A 23,933-nucleotide genomic window follows, 5' to 3' on the forward strand; every position below is an offset into this window, starting at 1 on the left:
AATAAGCAGCGTTGCTGCTTTTAGGCACTGACTAATGAGTGGGCATTCAACAAAAGTAGATTTTAAAAGTGTATCATCCCTCCTTATCTCATTCTGTCCTGTAATTGGTTCAGAAATGTACAGCACAATCCTTAAACTGTTCAGATTTTCGAGTTCTAAGAGCTTAGGTTACTTTATAAAAACAGCTTTGGAAATGTAATAGTTGCTGAACAATATTTGTTCAAACATACTTGTAAATCTTTCCCTAGCTCATATTCCATTATTGAAATTTTCCCTTGGCAAATTTTGCACCTTTTACTGCTTTCTAATCCTAAAATGACAAAAAATACAACCCCCCCAGCTTTTACTAGCAGTACAATTTTCTGTTAGTGGACATGAATTTCTTAAAACAATCCATGGAAAAGCACAGTTGTAGTAAATGTAAAATATCCCAAAATGCAAATGAAAATACAGAATTATCACAATAATATTTCCTCGGTAGAACAAATGCTGGCAAGTATAAGAAAGAGAAAATCAAACAGGCTTTTATGAAAAAAATATCTTAGTAATTTCATAGAATACTACTCCCTTCAGTACTATTTCAGCTGCAGAATGACTGCTGGGCATCGGATGTTTGTTTCCATGAGTTGTTACTGATCCAGGTTAATTTTTAGTATATAATGTTTTTTATTTTTCCCTGGAAATTTTTCAGTGCTCTATAATCTGGTGTTTATTGTAAAAATATAAAGTTCTGATCTTCTAAAATCTACACTTTTCAATACTTTTTTCTAAACAGACCAGTAAAACAGAATAGATTCTTGTGAGAAAACTTGAAGTAAAACAGTATTTTCCTAAGAACAACACTGGGAAAACAGTAATTACACTCTAAAGCAGCTATAATCATGAAGCACAGTCTATGTCTGAAGTGCAATTCAGTTAAAGTGATCATACAAAATAACTGATGCTGCTATGATGATCTTATAAAATCTTGCTATAAACAGTAGATTATTTACAGATAAATGAAACTCACCCTTTGAAGACTACAGTGAGAGTGTCTGTCCTCAGGAAAGAGAAGGGACAAAGGAGTGTTTCCTTCTCCCTGTTGATGACACTAAGAATGACTCTCCCCAAAAGAATGTTCCCCATGTTTGAGTGCCCATCCTGGAGTCTTAAATATAGCATCCTACCATGCCATCGCAGTGACAATGGGGAGCCCCATGCAGGGCGTACGCAGTTGGAGCTGTTTACTGCAATGGCAACTAATCACAAACTCTTTCAGATCAGGCAAATTATTGCCTTTGCCAAGTGATGTAAGGAAAGACAGGTGCCTCCAAAATTCAGGCATCAGAGTATTGGATTATCCTCTGCTCATTTAGGATAGAAGCTCACAAAGCATCTAAAATGAATTATGAATGTTTTACTCTCTTCCAGGAATTTCCCTTGGGTTAACATTGCCATTGCTGCATAATGGAGTGAAATCACTTACTTTGACGTCTCTTTAGTGAATGCCAACTCCAGCCAAATTATGTCAGTGTATAATTAGATCAGGAGCTAACAGCAGCTCTTATATTTTGGTTGGCTGAGACTATTATACCTTCTTTATTACAGGCAAATGAAGGCTTGCTGCCACAATAGCGGATGAGCTTACATTTCCAGCTGCCCATGGTGGTATCTGAGAGTCTGGGGTAGGGTAAAAAACCAGAGACTGCTGGATTTCCATTTATTTGAGATAGGCTTGCAGTTTCAGCATTCAGGATGAACCCTTCCTGGCAGTGTGAGAAGCAGGTGATATTTTTTGTGGTGTCAGAAGGAGAAATGAAGGTTTGAAAGTAGTGAAGCTCTGAGGCTGCAATAGCAGTTTGTGAGCCAGATGTTTTCCAGCTACATTTTATTAGTTGAAGAGTCAATGCATCAACAGTGGCTTCTCAGAGCCGCTAGAAGTCTGTAGAGAGGATATGTAAGAACATAAGATTGCCATACTGGAGGAAGCTGAAGGTCTGTTCAGCCCAGTGTCCTGTCTCTCGAGAGTGGCCTGTAGGTTTTCCTGAGCTGGACACAATGCTTTATTGCTGCTAACAGTCCTATCCCCGTTAAATTGCCTAATTCCCTTTTGAACACTTCCTGATTCTGCCCTCCACGAGGCCATGTGGAAATGAATTCCACCACCAAATCTGGCACAGTTTGAGTCACCCTGCCCATATCAGAAGGATCCATTTCTAAGAACCTTTCTTTGTTTCACCATCCAAATAAAACAAAGGTGAACTCCAGCAGGATCAGCACTAGAACTACAAGGACTTCTGTGTGTGAAGTTTATTTAGTGGTTGTGTTTCAGACGTTCTTAAGAAAGCAATAAGCAGGTACTACTGGGCAGGCATGACTGAATACATTTTGGTATAAGCTGAGCTGTCAAAGTGAGGGAACACTTTTCTTTCATTGGTTTTGAACTGTTGCATAACCACTTGAATGCTGTCCAAAATTTTGTATTATGAGAAGTAATGAGTAATTATCATCTGTTCTGCTTAATATTAACAAGTTCATTCACCTTTGTCATATGAACCCTCTGTCATATGTTTTAAGAAGAGCTTTAAATTTTTCTCTCCTCATATGAGTGCTGTTTCAAACCTTTGACCGCTTTTTCCACCTTTTTCTTAGAAAATTTCTTAAAATCATGTCTCACAGCTCTCATTAGCTCAGCCTGAGAAGAGAGAAGCTATACAAGGATATTTTAAATCCTTTGTACCAGCAAGCGTAAGGCCACTGGTTAGCACTGTGATCCAGCTACTGTGCAAGTTCTTTCATTTAGTTCTGCTGCATCACACCTCCCCATCACTAACAGCAGTACTGTTAGGCCAATGTGATGCCAGAGCTAAGATATAAAGTCTTATTTTATCGGGGTCCCTAATACTTTCAGAGCTGCCCCTCAACTCTGCTTCATTCTGTTTCCAGAATTTGGAGCTTTTAATTTGTTCCTTGAGTAAGATTTTCCTCAAAGGACTTGTTAAAAAATCATCAGTGATTTTTTATAGTCTCCAAAGAGGGCACCTTTCAGTGCCCAAACAGACAAGGAAATAGCAAGGGAGAACATGAGCCTCAGTCTGCAGCAGCAGGTTCATCCCTGTGCAAGGATCCCTGGTGAGCTGCGAGCGGGGCTGCTGGTGTGGGGAGTGGCTAAGTGACAGCTCCCAGATTTAGTTGAGAAGACAAAGAGTAATACTTTGCTATAGGGTTACAGCTGCCACCTGCTATGCTGATATCCTTGTGACAACTGGAACTGCAGTGCTCACCTGTCATCGTCGTGACATCTGCCGAGGAATAAGCACAGTCTTTGTGGCAAGGCACTTCTAGTGTTTATTATCTAGAGCTATCAAAACTGTTGTCTGGAAAAGTCAAGATAAATGAGGAACAGTCTGCTATTAGATACAGATGGCTTGCATGGGAAGACCTTTGAAACAATGTTGAAATCCTGCTGTTTATCTGAAAATGTCCTTACACAGAATGAGAATGAGATAATTAGATCCTACTGTAGCTGTTTGCTGTGATGCATTTTGAAACAAACAAGGCTATCAATTTGATTTTGAGAAGCAATGAAGCAGAAGGCAATAAGGTCAGCACATGTCGATGGGGGATGGATGAGCACTTTGCTTGCACAGCTACAATAAAGCTCAGTAGTGTCAACATCTGTTTTCAAGCTTTTCCAAAGAGAAATAGTTTTAGAAGGGATGATCTTCCTGTTAAATTTAAGAGGTGACTCATGAGACAAGAACTGATCTCCTCCTGCTTAGTATGTCAGAGCCTAAAAGGTAAATACTGACTTAGCCGTGATCAGAGCAGGAAGTTGAGACTATTGCTGTCAATCACCTCCTTAAGACATGGCTTACACAGTCTCTCTCTTTACCGTGTTCCCTGTTCGTTACAGTTTCTACTGTTAGGAGTAGAACAGATGGGGATAGGATGGGGTAGTAGCTCGGTTGTAAGTCTTTAGGATCATTCCTATCATATGCAGCCTTTGAGTGTAGTCAGAGGCAATGTAGCCTTTAAGGTATGTAGGTGCCTGAAGAAGAGACCGACATCCCAGCCACGGGACACTTGGCATCTTTAGGCACCTACACACATTCTAAAGATCTGGTCTAGGCTTTCTGTGCCTCAGTTCCCATCTCTCCTTCTGGGGCACCAAGATGATACATTTATTAAGGGCTGGACAAGATCAGACCCTGTGGCAGGGGGTCTGCAGAGGGATTTGAAAAGGGTGTTTAAATAGGAAATGTATTTTTTAGCAGCATCTTCAAATGCTCTCCTAAGGCTCCCTTCCGCACTACGCTGCCCATACTGACCCGGTGCTGAGGATTACGTTTGAAAACATGAGCCAAAATGTTGACATTGTGGCATTTGATTATTCCCTGAGTAGCATCACTGGGAATGTTGTTGACACAAGATACGCAGCCCACAGGCAACTCTGAATAAGGTAATTGGCATCACTAGCTTGAAATGCAGCATCTCCAGGGGGGAGTTAGTGGGGCAGAATGTTACACCTGGGGTCTCACACTCCTTGGAAACAACACAGCTGGGCTGCTGCAACTCCTGTAAATACGGTAATTCTGCGTGTGTTGGTTTTGAAGGTATAGTTTGAACACAGAGTACACGAAACAGCTCAAATGACATTCCACAAAACCTTTGATACGGAATGGTATGAAGTAAAGCTAGGACAGTGGAAATGGCCTCTCGGGGTGCTGCCCAGACCACACACACATTCAGACCTTTCACACCCTGTGCCATGGCACCTCTTCACCACATCTGGCATTTCGACCTTTTGGCCTCATATGACATGGCCACAGCGCTTTGTTCGTTATTGATGCTGGAGTTAGGAGCTGAACCTTTGCCTGTAAAGTTTCTAACACCATTCCTTTAATCCTGGGTTGAATCATCAAGCCCCTTTACTTCAATAAGGCTACAGTTTATTTGCAAAATCACACCAAAGCAAGTGGAATTTAACCTTTAGCCTCAGCTTCCCTGGACTGAGAAAACACCTAAATTAATTTATGGTGAGAACCACTGAGTTTTGCTTCTGGTCAGCCTTTCTCTGGCAGTGCTCTTCAAGTGAGTACTTCCCCATACCATTCAAAGTCTTGCTTATTCCTATAAATAGTTTCAGTTCTCCTCTAAAACTGATGTCATCCGACACACTTTTTCACCACACCAGTGGAAATCAACACACTGAACTACACCTTCCTCTTAATGAAAGATAATTGCCTTCTCTGTCCCTCAAATAAATACAATTTAGTTTGCTTTTAGTAAAGGTGCAGTGCTAAAGGAATCTGGCTCTCAGTTTATGCTGGTCTTGGTTCATTCCAGCCCTGGAGATGCCTGTGCTGGTAACAGGAGCAGAGGAGGGCTCTGCAGTCGTAGACTATCATGCAAATGGAGCATGTTCCTCATTGACAATGTCAGCAAAGAGTGGGAGGAAGCAGCTCAAGACCTCCCTAGTCTCCTTCATAAAGTTTACTGAGTGCATGAATTGAGATTAGTGTAAATTGAGATTGAGGGTTGAACTGAGATTAGTGTAAATCCTCACATACGTGGAATGTGAGCCTAGCTGGATTTCAAGGGAAGAAGAGAAAGAAGAGAATGTGCGACTATTTCAGAGAAAGAAACAAGCAGCAGCTGAGAAGTATGTCAGAAGTGGGCCAAGACTGCATTAATCTGTTGCAGAGATGAAAAGGGATTTATCTTTCTACAAGCATTAAGGAGCACAGCAGGATAAGGGACATGTAGTTTCACAGAATTGCTGCATCAGGAGCTATCACCACAGTTTCAATGACTGTTTTAAAGGCAAAGTCCATTTCATGGAAGTAGCCTACTTCTGCACGAATCATAGATCCAAGGGTCGAACACCAATATATATTTAATTCTTTTACTGTAGCACAATACATTTAATTCTTTTAGGTTTGCATGCATCTGCACCTGAATTTCTTCAAATGGTGGACATATTGTGGACCTGGATCTTTGGTGTTGGTAAAGAGCAAATACAGTTTCTGTAGTGAATTTTGCTAAATTTTCAGTAAACTGAATCTGGAATTTGAACTTGAATCTTAACTCACCTTTTAAAGTAGTCCAATTCATAATAAATATGAAGAATATGCGAGAAATAAAGGCCCATTATTTAAGTGCAAAGATACAGTATTGCAGTGTACCAAGAAGTAATTCTATCAGTAAAGGTCCCTATCTCCACAATAGAACAATAGTGGAAATGCTCTGACAACTCTGTGCCATGTTAGTACATCCAAGGTTAGCTATGTTTATTTACATTGCACTGTTTGCAGGGTAGGCTACTATTTCATGCAAGCAAACATAATCTGGATTTCGATATCATTAAGTCTTCCTAATAAAATTCTGTGTTTTCATCCTGATGCCACAGTACTTTTAAATCCAAATCTTTGAACAGCATAGTGAGAGGAGTGCCATTGTCCGGGTCTGAGATTGTGTCTTGGGACACACTGTTATTCAGTTTTGTGCAGCCTAGCTCCTTTGTTGCTGTTAACATTTCTGTTTCTTGAGTCTCTGGGAGCTGCAGTTTATTTATAGAATGTGAGAATGAATCTGGCAACATCCACCGCTCTGTGGTGTTCTCTCCAGGGAAGTTGTTACCAGTACCAACTGAGAAAAGGAGGGTTGCTGGTAGAGATGACAGCGATTCATCCTCTGGAACAGAGTCTGTGTCAACTTTCACTGAAGACAATAACAGTGGGAGTTCTGCTGTCTGTCGCCTATAGCATCCTCCTTGTTCCAGCAAAGACAGTGACAGCTGGGACACATGCACTTTACTTTCCATCCCATCAGTCTGCAGCAGCAGTTGCTGTGTTTGCCCAGGGCTCCCCTGTAAGAGACCTGACTCTCTTGTGTCACTGCTGTCCCACAATGCCAAGTTCGGCCTCTGTTCTTTGTAATTCCAATGGCTGCAGCTCTTGCCCAGCATCTGGGTTATGAGCTTTCCACCAACAAAACTATCTGGAGAAACTTCCTTTAGCATTTGGTTTGGCTGCAAATTCTTCTTGTCAACATGGTCTGTGCCTTCGACACACACCCCATAGGTTAGGGGCAGAACGTTGCTGGCCGCGGCAGTAGGAACGCTTCGCTCAGCTGCGTGAGGAGCATAACCAGCAGGAGCTGTGGTGGCCAAGCAGGGTGGCTGAGCGGGCAGCTGGAATGTCAGGACATCCATCTGTTGCTGATAGGCAGCTTCTGGTGGACGGAAAGACCATGGTGGTTCCAGTGCTCTGTCCAAATATTGGCTGATCTGTGGTAACTGCACTTCAGGGATGAGAAGTGAAGGTTTGGATAAATTAATGGGCTTTATAATATGCTCCACTGTCAGTGTAAGAGGCTGGAACGATGAAATCCCTCTGAAGTCCTGTTGAAGTAGATAGACAAACATAAGTTATTAACAAGAAGCTGTGACTTTGAAGGTTTGCTTTAGATTCTTTAAAATTTTCTTTGGAGACATATTAATAAAAGCCAGTAACAACCACCAGGGATATCCTCTGTTGACGAAAGAACTCTGTTTTTTTTCTGGGGAATGACCCTTCAGAGGAACAGACATCTCTCATCATGCATCAGGGCAACTGTGCAATCCTAAAATATGCAGAGGAAGAAATCCTGCTTTAATTTTTGCAAAATTTGGCCTAAACCCTGGAGCATGGAAATAGATTGCCCTTAAGCTCATTTAGCATGCAGAACTCATGCTTGGTACAGGAGATGAAGGATAGGTAAGAAGGCCCAGGGTTTCAAGAGGAACTAGTGATTTAGGATCCTCAGGTTTTAGCTGCCTCATCCGATACCTCCTTTAAAGGGCCAGTTTGGGGGAAGTTCTGAGCACCCGTCTTTAAACTACCAGTAGTCTGCAGTGATTGCCTAAACAGTGCTCTTGTCTGCTCATTCATCCTCCTCAATTAGTGATGTTATTTAAGTGCAGCACATAGTCCCCAGCATTTTAAAGATTTGCTGCAATGGCTTAAGAAGACTTACCAAAGACATAGGCTGTGCACTGTGTTGCTTGACGTATTTGTAGATCACGTAACTAATTGCAGCAAACACCAGTCCAGCACAGAATGCGAGTGCCACGAAACAGTAGAGGAGCCACGTGTTGTCTGGTTGGTGGGGAGGAGAACAAGTGGAAAATGTAGTTTCAGAGAGTTGGATTAGAAAAACTGCATGAGATTAGCTAAATGATGTGATAGGTCTAGTCTCATAGGACTAGACTTTTAAATTAGGAAAGTCAGTGTTGCTTCAATATCTTCAGCAAGTCTATGTTCTTTTATACCAGCTGAAAATCGGTCTCTTTTGTGTATCCAATACCCCACCTGGACTTTTAAATTAGCAGAGTTAACAGCCTCACCTGCTAGTGTTTTCACCCAAAATACTTGAGATTTGCTGCTTCTCTGGAGGAGATATATATATATTGTTCCATTATATTCAGTGTCTGGGTCCAAGTTGGAAACTTCAAATTCTTTGTTGTGCTCATTCTTTGTCCACTATTTAAAATAAAGGCAAATTCTGTGTTTTAGAAAGATTAAAGGCACACATTTTCTTCAAATGAGATCGCAAAATTCAGCAGAAAATTGTATTTACTAATAAGGTGTTATAGGACTATAATAATTCTAAATATATAATTTGCTTTCTACTGTTACTGTATTTAATTTTTGCATTTCAGTTCCTTAAGACTTGAACTAATTAAGTCGTTCTTTTTTTAGTCACCAACAGTTTTACTTTTTGCTACTTATACAGTACCCTTGGAAACTCGTTTCTTTTCCAGAATTTTAGAGGAATGCTTAAAGTTCCTCTTGTCTACTGAGAGTCAAAGACTGAGACTTTCCCTTGTACATCAGGAATCTCATCCATCATGTATAGCCTCTGAGGTCCTTCTCCATCTTATGCAAAATGTGATTGACAAAAGTTAGTGGCCAGAGGTTGTGTTTTTACCTTTTGGTGTGTCCTTTGGTTGAATATTGTTAAGTGATAATCAACAGCACCAAATTTGCTATAAATGTCCTCTATGGTTAGCTGGTGGTCATCCTCACCTCTCAGCGGAGTATAGGGAGGGCGTATAAGAAACTTTATGGACCGTACATAAGGAATATACTCCACTTCTGGTGCTCCAATAATAGCTAGAAAAGATAGAACAGGCAGTGTCAGCTGTTAAGATTAAAGCATTACATCATCTTATACACATCTTATACACACACTCCAGACTCACTGTAAATTATTACTTCTGTTTATATACAAAAAGGTATATGAACTGTATTTCACTGAGATTTAGGAAAAATCAGGCAGCTGGAAATACTGTCTTCCCTCGGGGCTCTGCCACCTTTAGCCAGTGTTTGTCCCTAGAAATTCTTGCCCCAAGCATTTCCTTCGGGCCATGTTCTCACTGCTTCCATGTTGCTTCCCGGTCCTGCACAGGGACATCCTCCTTCATGCGGGTGTGATGAGTGTGAAATCCCACCACAGGGCACTCAGTTAACTGCTACCTAAATTGCTATTCCCATCCTACATCAATTTTGTCTTTTGAGTAGTACAGCTCTTTTGTATCTACACTTATCTTCGGTGAAAGGCATATGCTACACCCAACATTTAATCAGAGGTTTAACCCAATCTGTAACAGCATATTTAAAAGCAGCATTCAATATTCCTCCAAGGCCATGTAGCTTGAAAACATCAAACTGAAAAGAATGGCTCTGGGGGATAAGATCACCTCACTGTGGGTGCTAATGCTGCATTGAAAAGTGAAAGGTTAAGGATCAAAGCAAGCTATGGCTCTTTCACACTTTATTTTGTGCAAAGACCTGAAGGCTCTTCACAATCATTGGCTGCTAATGCCACCTCAAATGATTCTTGAAAATACTCAGTGGGGAATATTTTAGTCACAGAGCCAATAGGGCTCCCACAGGCTATGTTGTATGTGTGTGGTGGAGCTCACTTAGGGGTTGGGAACATTACATATCCATTGGTCTGGCTGCTTATCCTGATTTTCAGGAGTTCACATTTCACAGCTTCTCTGACTGTATTACTGGCTGTCCTCAGGCTGCCCATCATGTCTCTTACTAGTTTCCTTCTGCCTCTCCTCAGCCTTAATAGCAGTTCTTCCTTCAAGGACATCTGGCTTTTCCTTTTCTCCTCTAATCCCACTTTGGTGCCATACCTCAGGGAAGGCCCTGCCTAGTTGCTCATTTTCCTCCTTGCCCAATAAGAAGCCTTCTTCAGGCCTTCACTCCCTTCCTATCAAGCACAGAGTCTTGCAGTACTGAAATTAGAGAAAATGCTGTCGTAAACATCGGCGAGACTTGAAATGGATCCCTAGCAACCAGGATTTAATAAATTTCAGCAGCGGTACATACTCTCTTTTCTGGGTTCAAATCTTTCTGAGCGCACCCAGTTGGAGGAGCAGTAGTCCTGGCCAGTGGCCCTCACCCTGGCGTAGTAATGCTCCATGAAGTTTTCTGTTTCACGAGTGAGATTGCAGAAAAGTTGTGTGATACTCTGGCACTCAAGCTTGTTAAGCCAGGACTTTTCTCCATACCTTAGGACAAAAAAGCACTTTTAGTCTGTTTGGTAGAACAGATGCAATACAACCCTTCTCCAGAATGATCCAAACACGCTGTTTTGCCAACTCTCACTAGTTTTTAAATTCATTACTGCAATTAGGAAGTAGCGGGGAATGGAATGGCAGAGAAACTTCCTCTGGACTACAGCCCTTAATCTGTTCCCGTTGATGGCTTCTGCGTGGGTATCACCCTGAGGAAATTTCAGGGCACACAGAGCAGTGTCCTGTGAGTTGGTGATTGCGGGGTTCTCTGCCCAGCCGTGACACCGCATGATTGCATGCAAGTTCGCTGCCGTTTGCAGACTTACCCAAAGGCAACAAAGCTATTGTGTGGCACTGGTCTGGTTTCTTTTAGCTCTAGTGACTGAACCAGAGGAAGACAATTGCTTTTACCTGTATTTACAGGTGAAGAAATTACAGAATAGAGAGAAGGAAGTTGCTGAAGACAGAGAGTAGCTAAATAAAAGTAGCTCAGAGTAAAGCTGGCAACCCAAGATGTAAAAGTATTTGCTTAACTGAGCACCATCTACCAGTTTAAATAATGCTGTCCTTTACTGAGTTCTTGTTTAAGCAAAACCATTTCCGTAACAGTAAAACAAGCAGCAGAAACAGCAAAATCTACTTTTCTTTCTTGGCTCTTCTCTCTCTGAGGACACTGGCCCTAAGAACAACAGAACTCCACAAAGAAGCAAACTTTACATACTGTTTATATTGGACATCAAATACAGTGCCAGGGGGAATATCTGCTTCAGTTTCCCATGTCAGGATGTTCTCAAAGTTTGTAGAAGAAAATGTTGCACGTTTCAGACATGATGACTTCTGTGTAGTCACAATGCCTAGGGGAGCAAAGAAACTAGTATTAAAATGCATGTTCTGGCATCTCAGCCTTCAGATGAATGTGGGTCCAATGCTGCTCAGACTTTTAGTGAACAGGAATACCAGACATGCCACTTCCAAATTGCTAGAGATGGGCTGCAAAGCAGATGCTTGAACAGAACAGGAATTCAAACATCGCCATACACGCCTTGCAGATTGTTGACTCATCACGAAGAAAAGTAAGTCAGGAGTTTTTACAGACAGGCCTCAAAAACTCAAGAGTCAGAAGAGAATCTTTGAGTTCCTTATCAGGTTTCTTTTAAAGCAGTTAAATGGCTGGAAAACTATGAACAATAACCTGTTTTCAAGGCTAGATTCATGTCTATGAACATGTCTGCTTTCTGCCCATACTCAGGAAGTAATATGCTGAGATCAGTTTCACAGCATTGAAGATGTGACTGCAATTAACCTCTCGTGCTCCATGTTTTATTGGATGGAGACTGCCTGTACAGAACAACACGCCAAGACCTGATGCCTGGACTCTGATCTGGGTGTGCCAGGGTGAAGGCAAACAACTCAGCTCCCTGCTTTCTGAGTCCTGTGCCTCTTCCCCACGGAGGATGGGTTTGGGCTTTGGTAAGCAGAGATATCACTTGCCCCTCACAAACATGTCCCTGGTCTGAGCTGCCTCTGTAGAGCAGGATACCACCACGATCCACCTGCAGCAAACTGGCTCTGAGCAGGCACTGTGGAAGAGTGTCCTAGAGACTTTTGGCACTCTCCTGTCATGAGAACACACAGAGCAAAATTTTCTCAAGGCTGATTCACAAGACCTTCTGACTTGTAGAGTAACCTTCAGAATTCATAAGCTCTGTAAATTTGAATTATAGACACATCCTCAAAGATAGACAATTTATACATTACTCAACTCTTGATTTGCAGTATTGATAAACACCTTGGGCATGCGTGGGCTTTTCAGCCTGCACTTGCTGAAAATGAACAGTCCCATTAGGGTGCTGGTAAATGGACACCCAGAATCAGTGAGTCCCCCCATGAAAAAATGGTGTGATAAGCAAGTAAAAGTAGCACCATTTTACAGATGGGAAAACTGAGGACCAGAATGGGGGTGACTTGGACAAGATCACATTGAGCAGCTGTGGTAGAGCAGGGACTAAACCGCACCAGTTCCTGGATCCTCACTCCAAGCTTTCCCTCCACCTGACTCCATGGAGGAGAGCTGAGTGTCAGCAGTTTAAACTAGCCTGCTGTACAGGAGGAGAATTAGGCAGAAAGACACAGATCATTTTCAGTCTTGTGTACGGCATTTGGACAGGGAAGGAACACAGAAATGGATTGCAGTTTAGGCAAAATTTTGTCCTGACCTCATCTGCAGTTCAACAATTGCCTCTGCTCATGCAAGGCTCAGCACAATTTTCCTGGCGAGACAGAAATGCAGCAGTTGGTATAAAGTGAGTGGGTTTCCCTGTCTGAGCACCATGAAAAATGAGTCACCAATACCCTGATCATATCTGAAGTAGGAAATCTCCGTCTTCCCACATTTATCCATACTAAAACACGGTTATGCAAAGCAGTGTAACACAAGCACAGTCAAGTGTGGGCAGGGAAAATCCAGGATATTTCACAGTGTGAAAGTCCCTCTGTTTTAGAAGTGTCTGAAGGCGCCTTCCCTCCAGTATGAGATCACAGACACAAGAGTGGATGAATGGTAAGTTTGCTTGCTGAAAAGCTGGCATTTGAAAACATAACAAGTTTGTCCTTAATTCACCCAGGAGTGAGTTTGCCACATCTGGAGTAGGATTAAATGACTTTTAGGGATAGGTTATTTGATTGTACCTCTTTTACAATCAGGGCTGTTCTTGTATACATTTGTGTCTCCGCTTAAGACACAGGGGACTGATCCAAAGCCCTCTGAAGTCAGTGAATATCCTGTACTCCTGTAGGATTTGGGTTGTAACACATCAGTGGCAAACACCTTGAAGCGAAAGAATCTTTTCTTCTCCTTACTAATCCTTAAATCACTGAGCACACCAACCGTACTTTGAAAATATTAAAAGGAGAGAGCAACACAGAAGAGGGCTTTTGAACAACCTCAGACAACAGCTCATTCTCTAGGTCTTATTTCAGTAAACATGATTGAACTACCTCCCATACTACAGGATCGAACAGAAACAACCATGATCAGTGAGAGGGAAAGAGAAGTCAGGACTTACCGACCACTGAAAATACAGCCAAGACGATCAGAAATTGCTTCATGAATAACTATGCAAGCAGGGCTGGGAGGGCAGGCAGTTGATCCTCTGTGCAGGTGAATCACCTTTTACAAGAGCTAAATTCTTGTTTGTGAGGCCAGGTTGGATTTGTTTCTCAGTAACAGGCTGCAGAGCTACTGTCCCGCCTGCATTTGGATCTGAGATCACCAGCTAAAGATCAGTGCGCATGTGTAAGAGAGAACGCAAGAGTGACAACAGGAGCACCTCTCCCCTTCTGAGTATGCACACCTAACTGTACAAAGGTGCACAAGCCAGCGGCTTAGAAAATCCTCAGCTTTTGAAAGAGAGCCAAATACCATTTTGCTGATAAAGAGCTTCCTGCCTGAAAGTTCTCACTGAGGTTTCTCAGTTTTGGGGCTTGCTTTTCTGGTCAGGTAACTTTTCCTTCTTAAAACTCCAGAAATTAAAACTTAGTGCTGTGCCCCTAGTTGGTTTTATAAGTGCTGCAAGCAAGACACCTATTTCCTTAAAAAATACCTTTGAATATTTTCTTAAAATGAAACTCAGCCAGATCACTAGTTTTTAAGCTCTTCTATTGTTCATATTGGCCTTGGATGGGAACATGAGCTCCTCAAGTCTGCCATGACTCTGCACTACCAGGTGGCACCTGCTGTCCCATCGCTTTTCTCAGAGGCCGCCGTAGACCTACAGTTTGGTTTTGTGGCTGCTTACAGTATAAGGCTCTGTTCTATCATGAATGCCATATGGTAAGAACTGGGAGTTTGTATGAAATCTAACCAAGAGAGAGATATAGTTCCTTTTCCATAGCATTAGTTTTCTAGAGTGTTAAGTTACATTTTCAGGCTTTTCTCAGAAGAGGGAGAGACATTTCCTTCTTTGGTCAGAAGTGAAAGCTAACCTGTCTCCAAGAGATGCGGATTTAGAACCACCAGATGTGTATAACAACTGAAGAACTGGTACAGCTGCATGCCGCTTATTTTACCCAAGATGTCCTAAGCAGAGAAGCTTCACATATACAGCCTCTATTTGAGGCTTAGGAAACTCCCTTAGCCACTGCTTTTGAATTTTTATAGTATAGCTATTCCCTTGACACAAACTGGATAACCTCCCTGGCTTATTTCTCTGGTTTACTTTATCCCGTGGTCATAACTGTTCACAAAATGGGGAAGTCCTGTCCTCAGTCCTCCGTTCTGCCTAAGACCAACAGGACCATTGCTTAAAGCTGAGGTTTCACCAAAGCAAAACCAACTGGACTGTCTTTCTAAGCACTGAGAACTGTTCAAATTGTGATTGCCTCAGCCCTAGAAAAGCTTTAACCACATAGGACAACTGCATTAGACAAATACCTTATGAGCAGTGCTCTTATATTGTCTAAAGTCTATGTAAAGCTCCTAAATGCTAGACTTTTTTCTTCTTATTACAAGTGAGTCCCATAAGCAACGTCACATCTGGAGACAATCAAAATACATTCCATGTGTGCTTCTGAAACTGAAAGCACACTTTCACTGTTCTATCCTTGTGGAAACATGTGATAGAAATTAGTACCCTTTCTGCTCACCTCTTCATCTCATGGATTTTATGTTCCTGAAGTTGTTTCTGTTCCCTGCCCTGCTTTAACACGGCTGTATGCTTCAAACCATGCCACTGATGCATAGCTGTCAGTTTGCCTTTCTCATCTCACTTGGACAAATGCAGAAGCCTCACATGTTTATTAAACAAGACACACCTATCCACCAGTATGGCCTACATCTAATTAAGTACAGCTCTTTGTTAGGGTGTTTCCTGAATAGCTTGCTAAAGTGTTTCCATTTTTTTCCTCCCTCACATCACTGCCTCGTGCTTCTGCTGTGTGATGAGAGATGAGGGAAATTGTTGTACACCTGAGACTTTAATTTTGAGAATATAACTTAAAACTTTATTTCTGCCTGTATTTCTAGAGAGATGTTACCTTTTGAATAGCTCTGAATCTTTAGGTACCTGAAGATCTCCAAAAGTCTGGTTCCATGTTTAAAATGAAACACTTGGCATTCAGCTTCCAAACTGTAGAGCCTGAGCCTATGTCAGAAGGTAGTTCCTAAGGATGAAAACAGACTGAGAGGTTTGTAATACAGATTTTCCATGGAACTCTGCTTATAACTTGGCCCAGCTCTGGAAAGAGGAGAAAAATCTTGCTTGCCAGACATTGTGAAGGTACTAGATTAAGGCCAAACAGACCATCTCATCTGAGCTGCTGCAGGGCTCAGGCTGCAGAACCCACTCTGTGAGGCTAGTGACTCACAGCCTCACCCTGTGAACCCTCGTGACTGCTGATCCAGGGATATAGGAGATTTGATTCCAGCTCTTGCACTTACCCAGTAGATGAGCAATGTCCAGGTTTTTTGGTTGATTGGGTCATACATCTTCCATGAGAGGGGAGAGCTGCTGTTCTCATTACACAGCTACAGCTGTTAACTACAGTGTAAGATAGGGACTGATTGCTGTGGAAGAGGGAGCAGTGTGACCCTTTTGGAGTGGAAAGCAGGTCTCAAGCCCCAGTGAAAGAAAACATGGAGGAGTGGGATGCTGGCTCCACCAGTAGAGCTCACCTGGCCTGCAGCCTTTCCCCCAGCTTCCACCTGGACAAGACGAAGAACTGATCCCAGGCCCTGTTTGCAGAGCTGTGACATATCAAAATAATTCTGTAGAGGTTACACAACTTCAGAGCTTCCTGTAACTCAAAGCCCAGGGGTTTTTCCTTGATTGCGCAAGAAAATGGGTGGTGATTATATTTGGATGATCTATATCTTTCTAAATGAACCAGAGGGATTACAGTGCAGAATGCACCTAAGGACACTTTGTGGAGGACAGGTAAGAAAAAAATCATCTAGCTGAACCTTTTCTCCCACCTCTCCTTTTTACTTTAATTCAGGACCTTAATTAGTACATCTTGCTTTCCTCTTTCAAAGCAGTTCCCAACCCCTCCTATCACCCCCTACCTCTTTCTAATCTCGTTCTCCTGATTCTCTGAAGATGTCAGCTTTAATACCCTCATTGCCAACCTTCCCTCATCTGAAACAACTCTCTGAATGCAGAGAATGGGTGTTGTGTGTCTCCCTCTTTCTTTTAACGCTTTGCTTTTCTGCATGTCCTCTTACTGGAATAAAATGGGAGAGTATGTTTCTGTGAGATGTGAAGAGCGCAAATTAAAAATATACTGAAAAGCTCAGTATTGCCCAGTCAAGGGAGGCCTTGTCTCTCCTCTGCCTTTTTCTGGTGGACTTCTGGTTTGATTCTTTGCTCAGAGAGATGGTCACAGTCCTGGGCTTTCGGTGACCCAGAGTGACCTGGCTGGGAAGTCTCATAGGATTCCACTCAAACCAAAGCATTAGGAAGCCCATGATGGGGTCCTGTTGTAAAATGAAATGTTTTTCAGGATGAGCTGCAGTCACCCTCTGTAGTTCTAGAAAACATAAAAACACGCACACATGGAGTTATATATCAAAATATTATTGTCTCTGCATAAAGCAGCTCTCAGACATTCTGCACAGCAGGAGAAATTTCAGCTTCAGTAACTACAGTTGTATAAAAAAAGTAAACATGCTGCACCTTCATCACTTTGACTTCAGTTCACCCTGTGAAACACAGGTGATCTCTGTAGATTGAGCTGGAGATCTCTTCATCCCACAAAAAGCAAAGCTTGTTAAATGTCTCTGTAAGGTCCTTCCAGTCAAGCAGGGGTGCAGTTTTGCAGTTACAGAAAAGCAAATGTAATGTAGCAGTTCATCCCGGCTCAAAATCAACATGCAGGCACCACAACTGCGTTTTCAGAACCCGGCTGATGGTTTCACACAGGTCTGGGTTGTGTTTTTGCTGTCTCAGAGGTGGTTTTGCCTTTCATAACTCACGTGTAAAAGCTACCTTGCTCCGAAGTCTCACGTGAACACCAGGCACTGCGTGTTTGCTGTGCCATACCTGTGTGAGGAGTCACTGCAAGCCTCACCCCTGGCCAGGTTCGAATAGCGTGCCTCATACCAGAGCCTTAACACCTTATCAGGCTGCACTTGTACAGAGGGATGGTGAATGTACATTGGTTACTTAGCAGTAAAAATACACCTTTTGTATCCCTAAAGCCATATGCCTTGATAGGCCAGACATCAGTAGAAAAAACTGTCTAAGTGAATAAATACAAAAAGCACCACGTTCTTGCTTAGGTATCCTTGCCTGGATATCTTGAGCTCTCTAGCATTTTTCAGGCACACCACAGAACTGGTAGGGTACTCTAGCTCCTTCCCATGTAATGTGTGTGCTCGTAGCCTTTGAATTTAAACTTCTGATCGTATTTTTCCTCCGTATTTGAAATTTCAAACGCGTCACTTAGCACCATGGATGTGGGAGGTGTCCCTTCTGTGAAATTACCGCTGTCACAGTCACTTGCAATACCTTCATCTTCTGCCACCTGTAATGTCTGAAAGGAAATGAGCAGCTCGGTGCTGGGATCCTCGCTGAGCTGGGATCCCTCACCAGTCTGGACATGTGGATCAACTACTGGTTTCTGGTAATACTTGGTGAAATGATGAGCCTTCCTATGCAGGTAGTGCTCATTGGCTGGAAGTTTGGCACAGATCCCCTCCATCAGTGGTTGAAGAGGGGTCATTTCCAGGCATTCATCCCTGTCTGTATCATGCTGGCCATGCTCCCCGGGACCTGGCAATCTCACATCAGGGAGGGATATTCTTCCCAAAGAGGAACTTCGAGAAAGGGATGCCTTCTCGTTTCCGTGGGATCCTGAGGTGTCCACCTCATTCTTTATCATTGGAAAGAAAGAGAAACCCAAAGTACTTAGGTCAAGCACAGATTCACTATCCACAGAGAGACCTCCAGATCCAGAGTCCAAACTAGTTTCTTCCTGAGCTGTTCTGGATGTCTGACAGTTGAGATGTTTCCTTGGAAACTTAAGCATTTCAGTGTATGGGATGAAAGTACTACTGTCATCTTCTTCCTCTGATGATGATGATGATGATGATAATGATGATGATGATAATGATGAGGGGAAAGAAGCCATCCATGGTAGGTTGTTTCCTGCTAAGGCTTTGTTTGTCTTCCTTTGTGATACTGGCTTCTCTGTGCAGATAAGATAGTCCCTGAAAAATTCCTTTTCACTGAGCTCACAGTGAAAGGCTGGTCCAGCAGCCTTTAAATGAGATAAATCCTTTGAGGGAAAAGAAACAAGACATGCAGATCAGTGAGTTAGTGATGGTTTTTAAAGAAAAGTTTGGATATAGGAAAACTTACTTATAATGGGACTTACAAATGCAAAACTGAGAAGCACAGAACTCCCCCACTCCTCCCCAGTAACCCTCTGAAAATCAGCAAGACTTTGAGTCAGGAGGGGACCCCAACATTTGGGCCATACCAGAGCATGAGGCATCTTCTTTCGCTTAGCATCTTGTTTCAGCAAACAGATGATGAAAGCACTTGTCAGAAGGATGGGGAGGACAAACACAGGGATCGTAGCAGAAGATGGGAGCTTCCATTCCACTGCTGAAAAAGACAAAAATAATCTTCTGCTGGTGGTGTATTTTATAGTAGTAATGGGCTCTTATACTCAGCTTTTCTTTCAGAAATCTCAGAAAATGTCAGGCTTAAGATCTATATTTTTACAAATGCAGAGCAAGGACAACAGGCTTGCCTAAGATCAGACTCTAAGCCAGAGTCACAGCCACAAATGAATGTTCATACCAGCCAGTGCCTTACTTGGAGCAAGTAAACAATGAGGCTTTATTCACATATTTTCCAGGATAAATTTGAATATTCCCAAAATGTCATTGTAAGCATAACTTGAGTATAATATTTCAGGATTTTCAGAAAATATTTCAGGGTTGGATTTTTTAAATGAAAATGTTTCTACAGGAAGCAGGAACTTTTCATAAGAAAATCCAACCAGTCCCTTTAACAGTAAGCCCATTTTTTTTGTTGAAAAGGTAATTTTGGTGGAAATCTTTGACTTGCCCTCATCGTGTTTGATGTCTCACTACATCCTTTTCCCACCAGGGCCATACCTTTGTGGTTTAATAGCACACACATGGGTTGGGAGAATTTGCTGTACTTGAAGCCAGTGTTTTGGAAGGAAGATCTGGCACTTAAGCAGTAATTGCCTCTGAGTGCAGTGGTATTGATAGTCACTGTAGTCTTCCTAAGGATATGTTCGTATTGCTTCTGTTTAGGAACAAAAAGAACAGAGGGTTGGAAAGATGATTCTTTCATTATTTGGGTTTCATTATTTTCTCTACCTTTTTAGCCCATGATTTTCTTCGTTATGTTGTGTGTCTCCAGTGGCTGGAGGGTGCATGGAGAGGCACTTCATCTCTTGCTTGCTCTTTGTAGCAAGCATCTCTCCTAGGGCTTATGGATACTAGGGTGGGATTTCCAGCTGGTGCTGTGCTTTGTTCTGCCACAGCACGCTATTAACAGTACCTGAACTAGTTGTTTAAAACCTCAGATATTGCCCCATTATACTGACTATAGTGTAGCCTCCCCATCACATCTTCCTGATAAAAACAGGGGACTACCAATAAAATAAGGATGCACACGCACACATCTACATTTTCTCTCTGACTTTAGTTTAACTCTGGTTTGGCCATTTCATTTTCTCCAGGCTCTGGATCCAGTCCCTCCCTGCCCAGAAATCTGAAGCTATTTCAATTCAAGCTGGGCATCGTTCCTCCATTTCACCTAAGAAGTGCCACTTTTACTGACCTTGTCTTCAGATCCAGCTTCCCAAAGGTTCAAGTCATACATCCAAAAGAAACTCTCCACACAGGTGGCCAAAGGGAAGGAAGCATTCACATGGATTAAGTTCTCCTTGACATCCACATTTAGCAGTGGGGGAGCCAGTTCCACTGTAATTGAGTGACCAAACATAAGAATAGTGCTTGTTTGTATCTTAGCTTCACAGAAGTAATGCTTTTCTGTGACTGACCTACACTTCTGTTATCTTGTGATAGACATGAAGGAAGGAAGAAGACAAAGGAATTCCTCTTTTTTATCTAACATACCCCTGCTGGTATATGGAAAGCTTGAAGCCAGTTTGTTCACCAAGAAGATTGATGAACAAATTTTGACAGTTGCTACAAAACTTATTTTCAAATGATCATAGCTCCTTGTTGTTTGTGCTCACTCAAATCTCTTGTCATTCATAAAGCTACTTGTTACTGTTTCTCTTTCTGTGGTCTGTGGTCTATGCATTTGCTCATGCCAACACTGTTGTTGGGATGTCCTTTCATCCAGGCTGTAATCTAACAGACACTCACCATCCAAATGATATTCCTTGGATTGTGATTCTACCCACGGTGACTGGAATAGTCCAGAAACAGCTTTTACTCGAGCCCGGACTTTAACAAATAAGTTTGGAAGCACACAAGTCAGGTTGCAAGAGGTTCTGTGAATATTTTTGCAGTGAGGAACCTTTATCCATTTGTCCATGTGTTCCTCGCTGAAAGAAGAAACAAGCACACCATAATATTAAACATGCTGCTTTGTTATAATTTATAGAGCAAGAGAAGGAAGTGTTTTGGAGGATGGGTACCGAATCTTGCTCAGAATTTGGAGCACTTTCCAGACACATAAAGATTGGTTGTGGTGAAAGGATGCAGCCAGGTCACTGATCATAATGACATTGTTTAATGTACACACACAGATGTTTGCCTTGTGCCATACTTTCAGACATCCTTTGTAAGCGCTTACCTTTCATACCTCACAGTGTATGTCACATCTGGTGGAGAGCCTTCTCCTGGAGTCCATGTCAAAATCATGTCAAAATCCTTTGACAGTAGCGTAACATTTTGAGGAGGGGGAGGTTGAACTTGACCTGATTGAAAGGGAAAATTACATAAATTATTTCAAATATCTTTGGGGGTAGGAAGTATCACCTGGTTCTGACCAAGGTGATTTCAAAATTTGGGGCAGAGCAGCTCAGTTCATTTAAGACTGGAAATTGGCTATGGAAGTAGGTATGTCTGGTGGCTGTGCTTTCCTCATCTCTTATAAAACATCTCCATCTCAACAGCTTTTAGAATTAGGACCTACATTTGTGTGAACCATCCTATTCTATAATTTTGAGTGGCTTCCCCCGTGGTCTCACTGGACTTCCCTATGACTTGGTTTACAACCCTACAAACTCCAGCCTGACTCCTTTGCACTCCCACCTCCTAGCCCAGGACCAGGCAGACACAGCTGGCTCACACTGCTCATTCAGTCCCCATTCTTCAAAGGCAGATCCTACCACAAACGCAGCGAGATGCAGCATGCAGGCTTGCCACTTGTACTTTCCTGACACCTATTGTTTCTGGTAGATAAATGTATACATTGCTAGCCTTCAACAGGACACGTTCTATAGACAGATTTTAAATTGCCAATTTCTTTACAACGGAGTATTTAACCTTGTGTGAATCATTCCCACTTAAACTGCTTAAAATTTACTGGAATATGGCTTCCCTCCTACAAGCAAAGCCACAGAGCATAGCGAAATGAAAAGTAACAAAAATACTTTACCTCTAGTCTGCCGCAGGAAGCACAGTGCCATCAGGACTCTGACTCTCCAGGCAAACATGCCAAAGTAGAATTTTTTCACTTGTAAAATATTTCTTTTCTTGCTACCTTTTCATCATGTTGGTCTCCTGTATTAAGTTGTATGAATTACGAAAGAGCGTGCACAGGCGCGCACAGCCTCACTTCCTGGTACGGCCCCAATATAGCAGCACTGCATCTCGAACGGGGCAGGAGCAGACGTGGGAGTGCTTTTGGTGAAAGAAAAATGTTGTAAAGATTGCAGTACTGCGCCCTCCAGCGTAACGTAACTGATCTCTGTCACAGGCTGTGTGCACAAGGAACAGGGTAAAACAGTGCCAGCCTTATCTTGTGAGGCACCTCATTAAAAAATTGACCTTTGGAATTTACCTATGTGAAATATTAATAGAAATCAAATAAGGTTTTACTGCGTGAGAAGCTAACAATAATAAAAACCAGTAATCAGTCAGTAGTATGTGATACTATGATAGTCTTGTGTTTACAAGAGATTAAGGATTTTCCCTTAATTTATGTTACCAGGTTAAGAATGTTTTTCAGAAGTTAGGGAATTACTCCACTTTACAGATGGGGGAAGCAAAGTGCAGAAACAGGACAGGGATCTGTTCCATACACAGTGTGGGTGAATGAAAGGACATGGATCCTTCCGGTAAATCCTGTGGTTTTGTGGAATGCCAGTGCTGCGATTTCCTTATACCTTAGTTATCAGCAATTATTTCTCATCAACCCCAAAGTAGCAGTCAAGATCAGGACCAGTTGCCAGGACTGTGCCAACACACGGATGGTTCTTTGCCCCTGCACTGCCTCATCGATGAATACATTGGCTATTGGCCTTGGCATTTGCAGCTGTGAAACTCTCGAGGGGTTTGTGTTTTCAGCACACGGTACCTTTAAACTCCAGAGCAAAAAAACCCCAGTTCCTAAGTTGCTGCTGTATGTTACAGCCTCACACATCTTCCCAAAGCAGAGACAGCAGTTTTGTTCTGTGTGTATCAGAAACACAGCAGAAAACATCCTGGTTCAGCCATGAGCTACGGTACCAAGTACAATGTGCCCAGGTGTATGTGCTTGGAATAGCTGTGCCATGGCGACCTGGGCAGAGAGAGAGAAGGGGCAAAAATAGCTGGGTCAGTCGTGCTGTTTGGTTGGCACATCTACTCTCCTGCTCTTCCCATCACAATCACCTCCAGGCCTGTGCCATGAGGAGAGGAAATGGGTCACTGAAGTTACCACATAGAAGATAACACCGGCATAGAGAAAAGAGGCTTTTCTGGGTCTTCCCCAGATGGAAAACTCACCAAAGCCCAGCAGACAGCCCGTCGCTCTACCTGTGAGTGTCAGGTGCTGGCTACTAAGTGGGAGAAGAGCCGATGGAGCTGGGTTTGTATTGACAAAAGCTTGTATGTTTACCACGAAGGTATCAAATATCTCATTTTCCTGAACATGGTATGATTCAAGCAGTGGGAGCAGATGCAGTTACAAGTTTCTTCAGTCACAACTTTCTCCAAAAATCTCCATTTCTTCTTACCATGGGTTTCTGTTACTAGTACTTTTCTTGTTCCTTGGCTGTTTTGCTACCTCTCTTTAATTTCTTTGAAGTTTGTCTTTCTCATGCAAAAAGAATATAATCCTTTATAAGGAAAAAAACAAAACTAAGAGTCTGGAAGATGGTAGGTCTATTCCCCTTTAGCATCCAAACTGCAGAGCTAGTACCAACACGTGACTCTTAC

The 23,933-nt window shown here is 42.4% G+C and overlaps 2 protein-coding genes across 3 annotated transcripts; both read right to left on the reverse strand.

Moving 5' to 3' along the window:
- Positions 1-5,860: 5,860 nt before the first annotated feature.
- IL22RA1 (interleukin 22 receptor subunit alpha 1) lies at positions 5,861-13,663 on the reverse strand. Its single transcript, XM_074807152.1, has 7 exons — positions 13,621-13,663; positions 11,277-11,409; positions 10,368-10,549; positions 8,953-9,137; positions 8,369-8,504; positions 7,999-8,120; positions 5,861-7,384 (listed from the first exon to the last, which is right to left on the reverse strand). Exons 1-7 carry the CDS (start codon positions 13,661-13,663, stop codon positions 6,356-6,358), a joined length of 1,830 nt encoding a protein of 609 aa, XP_074663253.1. The 3' UTR covers positions 5,861-6,355.
- Positions 13,664-17,106: 3,443 nt separating this feature from the next.
- On the reverse strand, positions 17,107-22,550 carry IFNLR1 (interferon lambda receptor 1). 2 transcript variants are annotated; one of them, XM_074807140.1, is made up of 7 exons: positions 22,171-22,550; positions 21,373-21,487; positions 20,931-21,112; positions 20,377-20,519; positions 19,680-19,836; positions 19,034-19,161; positions 17,107-18,829 (listed from the first exon to the last, which is right to left on the reverse strand). In XM_074807140.1, exons 1-7 carry the CDS (start codon positions 22,226-22,228, stop codon positions 17,900-17,902), a joined length of 1,713 nt encoding a protein of 570 aa, XP_074663241.1. In that variant the 5' UTR covers positions 22,229-22,550; the 3' UTR covers positions 17,107-17,899. The 2 variants fall into 2 exon arrangements, with proteins under 2 accessions (XP_074663241.1, XP_074663240.1); XM_074807139.1 differs by having other exon boundaries at positions 21,364-21,487.
- Between the last annotated feature and the right edge of the window lie 1,383 nt (positions 22,551-23,933).

The sequence above is a fragment of the Strix aluco genome, chromosome 26 (genome assembly GCF_031877795.1).
Source record: "Strix aluco isolate bStrAlu1 chromosome 26, bStrAlu1.hap1, whole genome shotgun sequence".
Lineage (NCBI taxonomy): Eukaryota > Metazoa > Chordata > Aves > Strigiformes > Strigidae > Strix > Strix aluco.

Excerpts from the sequence above, each read along its gene's own strand:
- IL22RA1 (XM_074807152.1), bottom strand. The coding sequence starts at position 13,663 with ATGAAGCAATTTCTGATCGTCTTGGCTGTATTTTCAGTGGTCG. Across the intron at positions 9,138-10,367 it reads ATTTGAACCCAGAAAAGAGA|CTATTATTGGAGCACCAGAA; the intron begins GTATGTACCGCT and ends TATCTTTTCTAG. Across the intron at positions 7,385-7,998 it reads GTGCACAGCCTATGTCTTTG|GACTTCAGAGGGATTTCATC; the intron begins GTAAGTCTTCTT and ends CTACTTCAACAG.
- IFNLR1 (XM_074807139.1), bottom strand. The coding sequence starts at position 22,228 with ATGTTTGCCTGGAGAGTCAGAGTCCTGATGGCACTGTGCTTCCTGCGG. Across the intron at positions 21,113-21,363 it reads TACACTGTGAGGTATGAAAG|CGAGGAACACATGGACAAAT; the intron begins GTAAGCGCTTAC and ends TTCTTCTTTCAG. Across the intron at positions 19,837-20,376 it reads AAGCTGGATCTGAAGACAAG|AAGCAATACGAACATATCCT; the intron begins GTCAGTAAAAGT and ends GTTCCTAAACAG.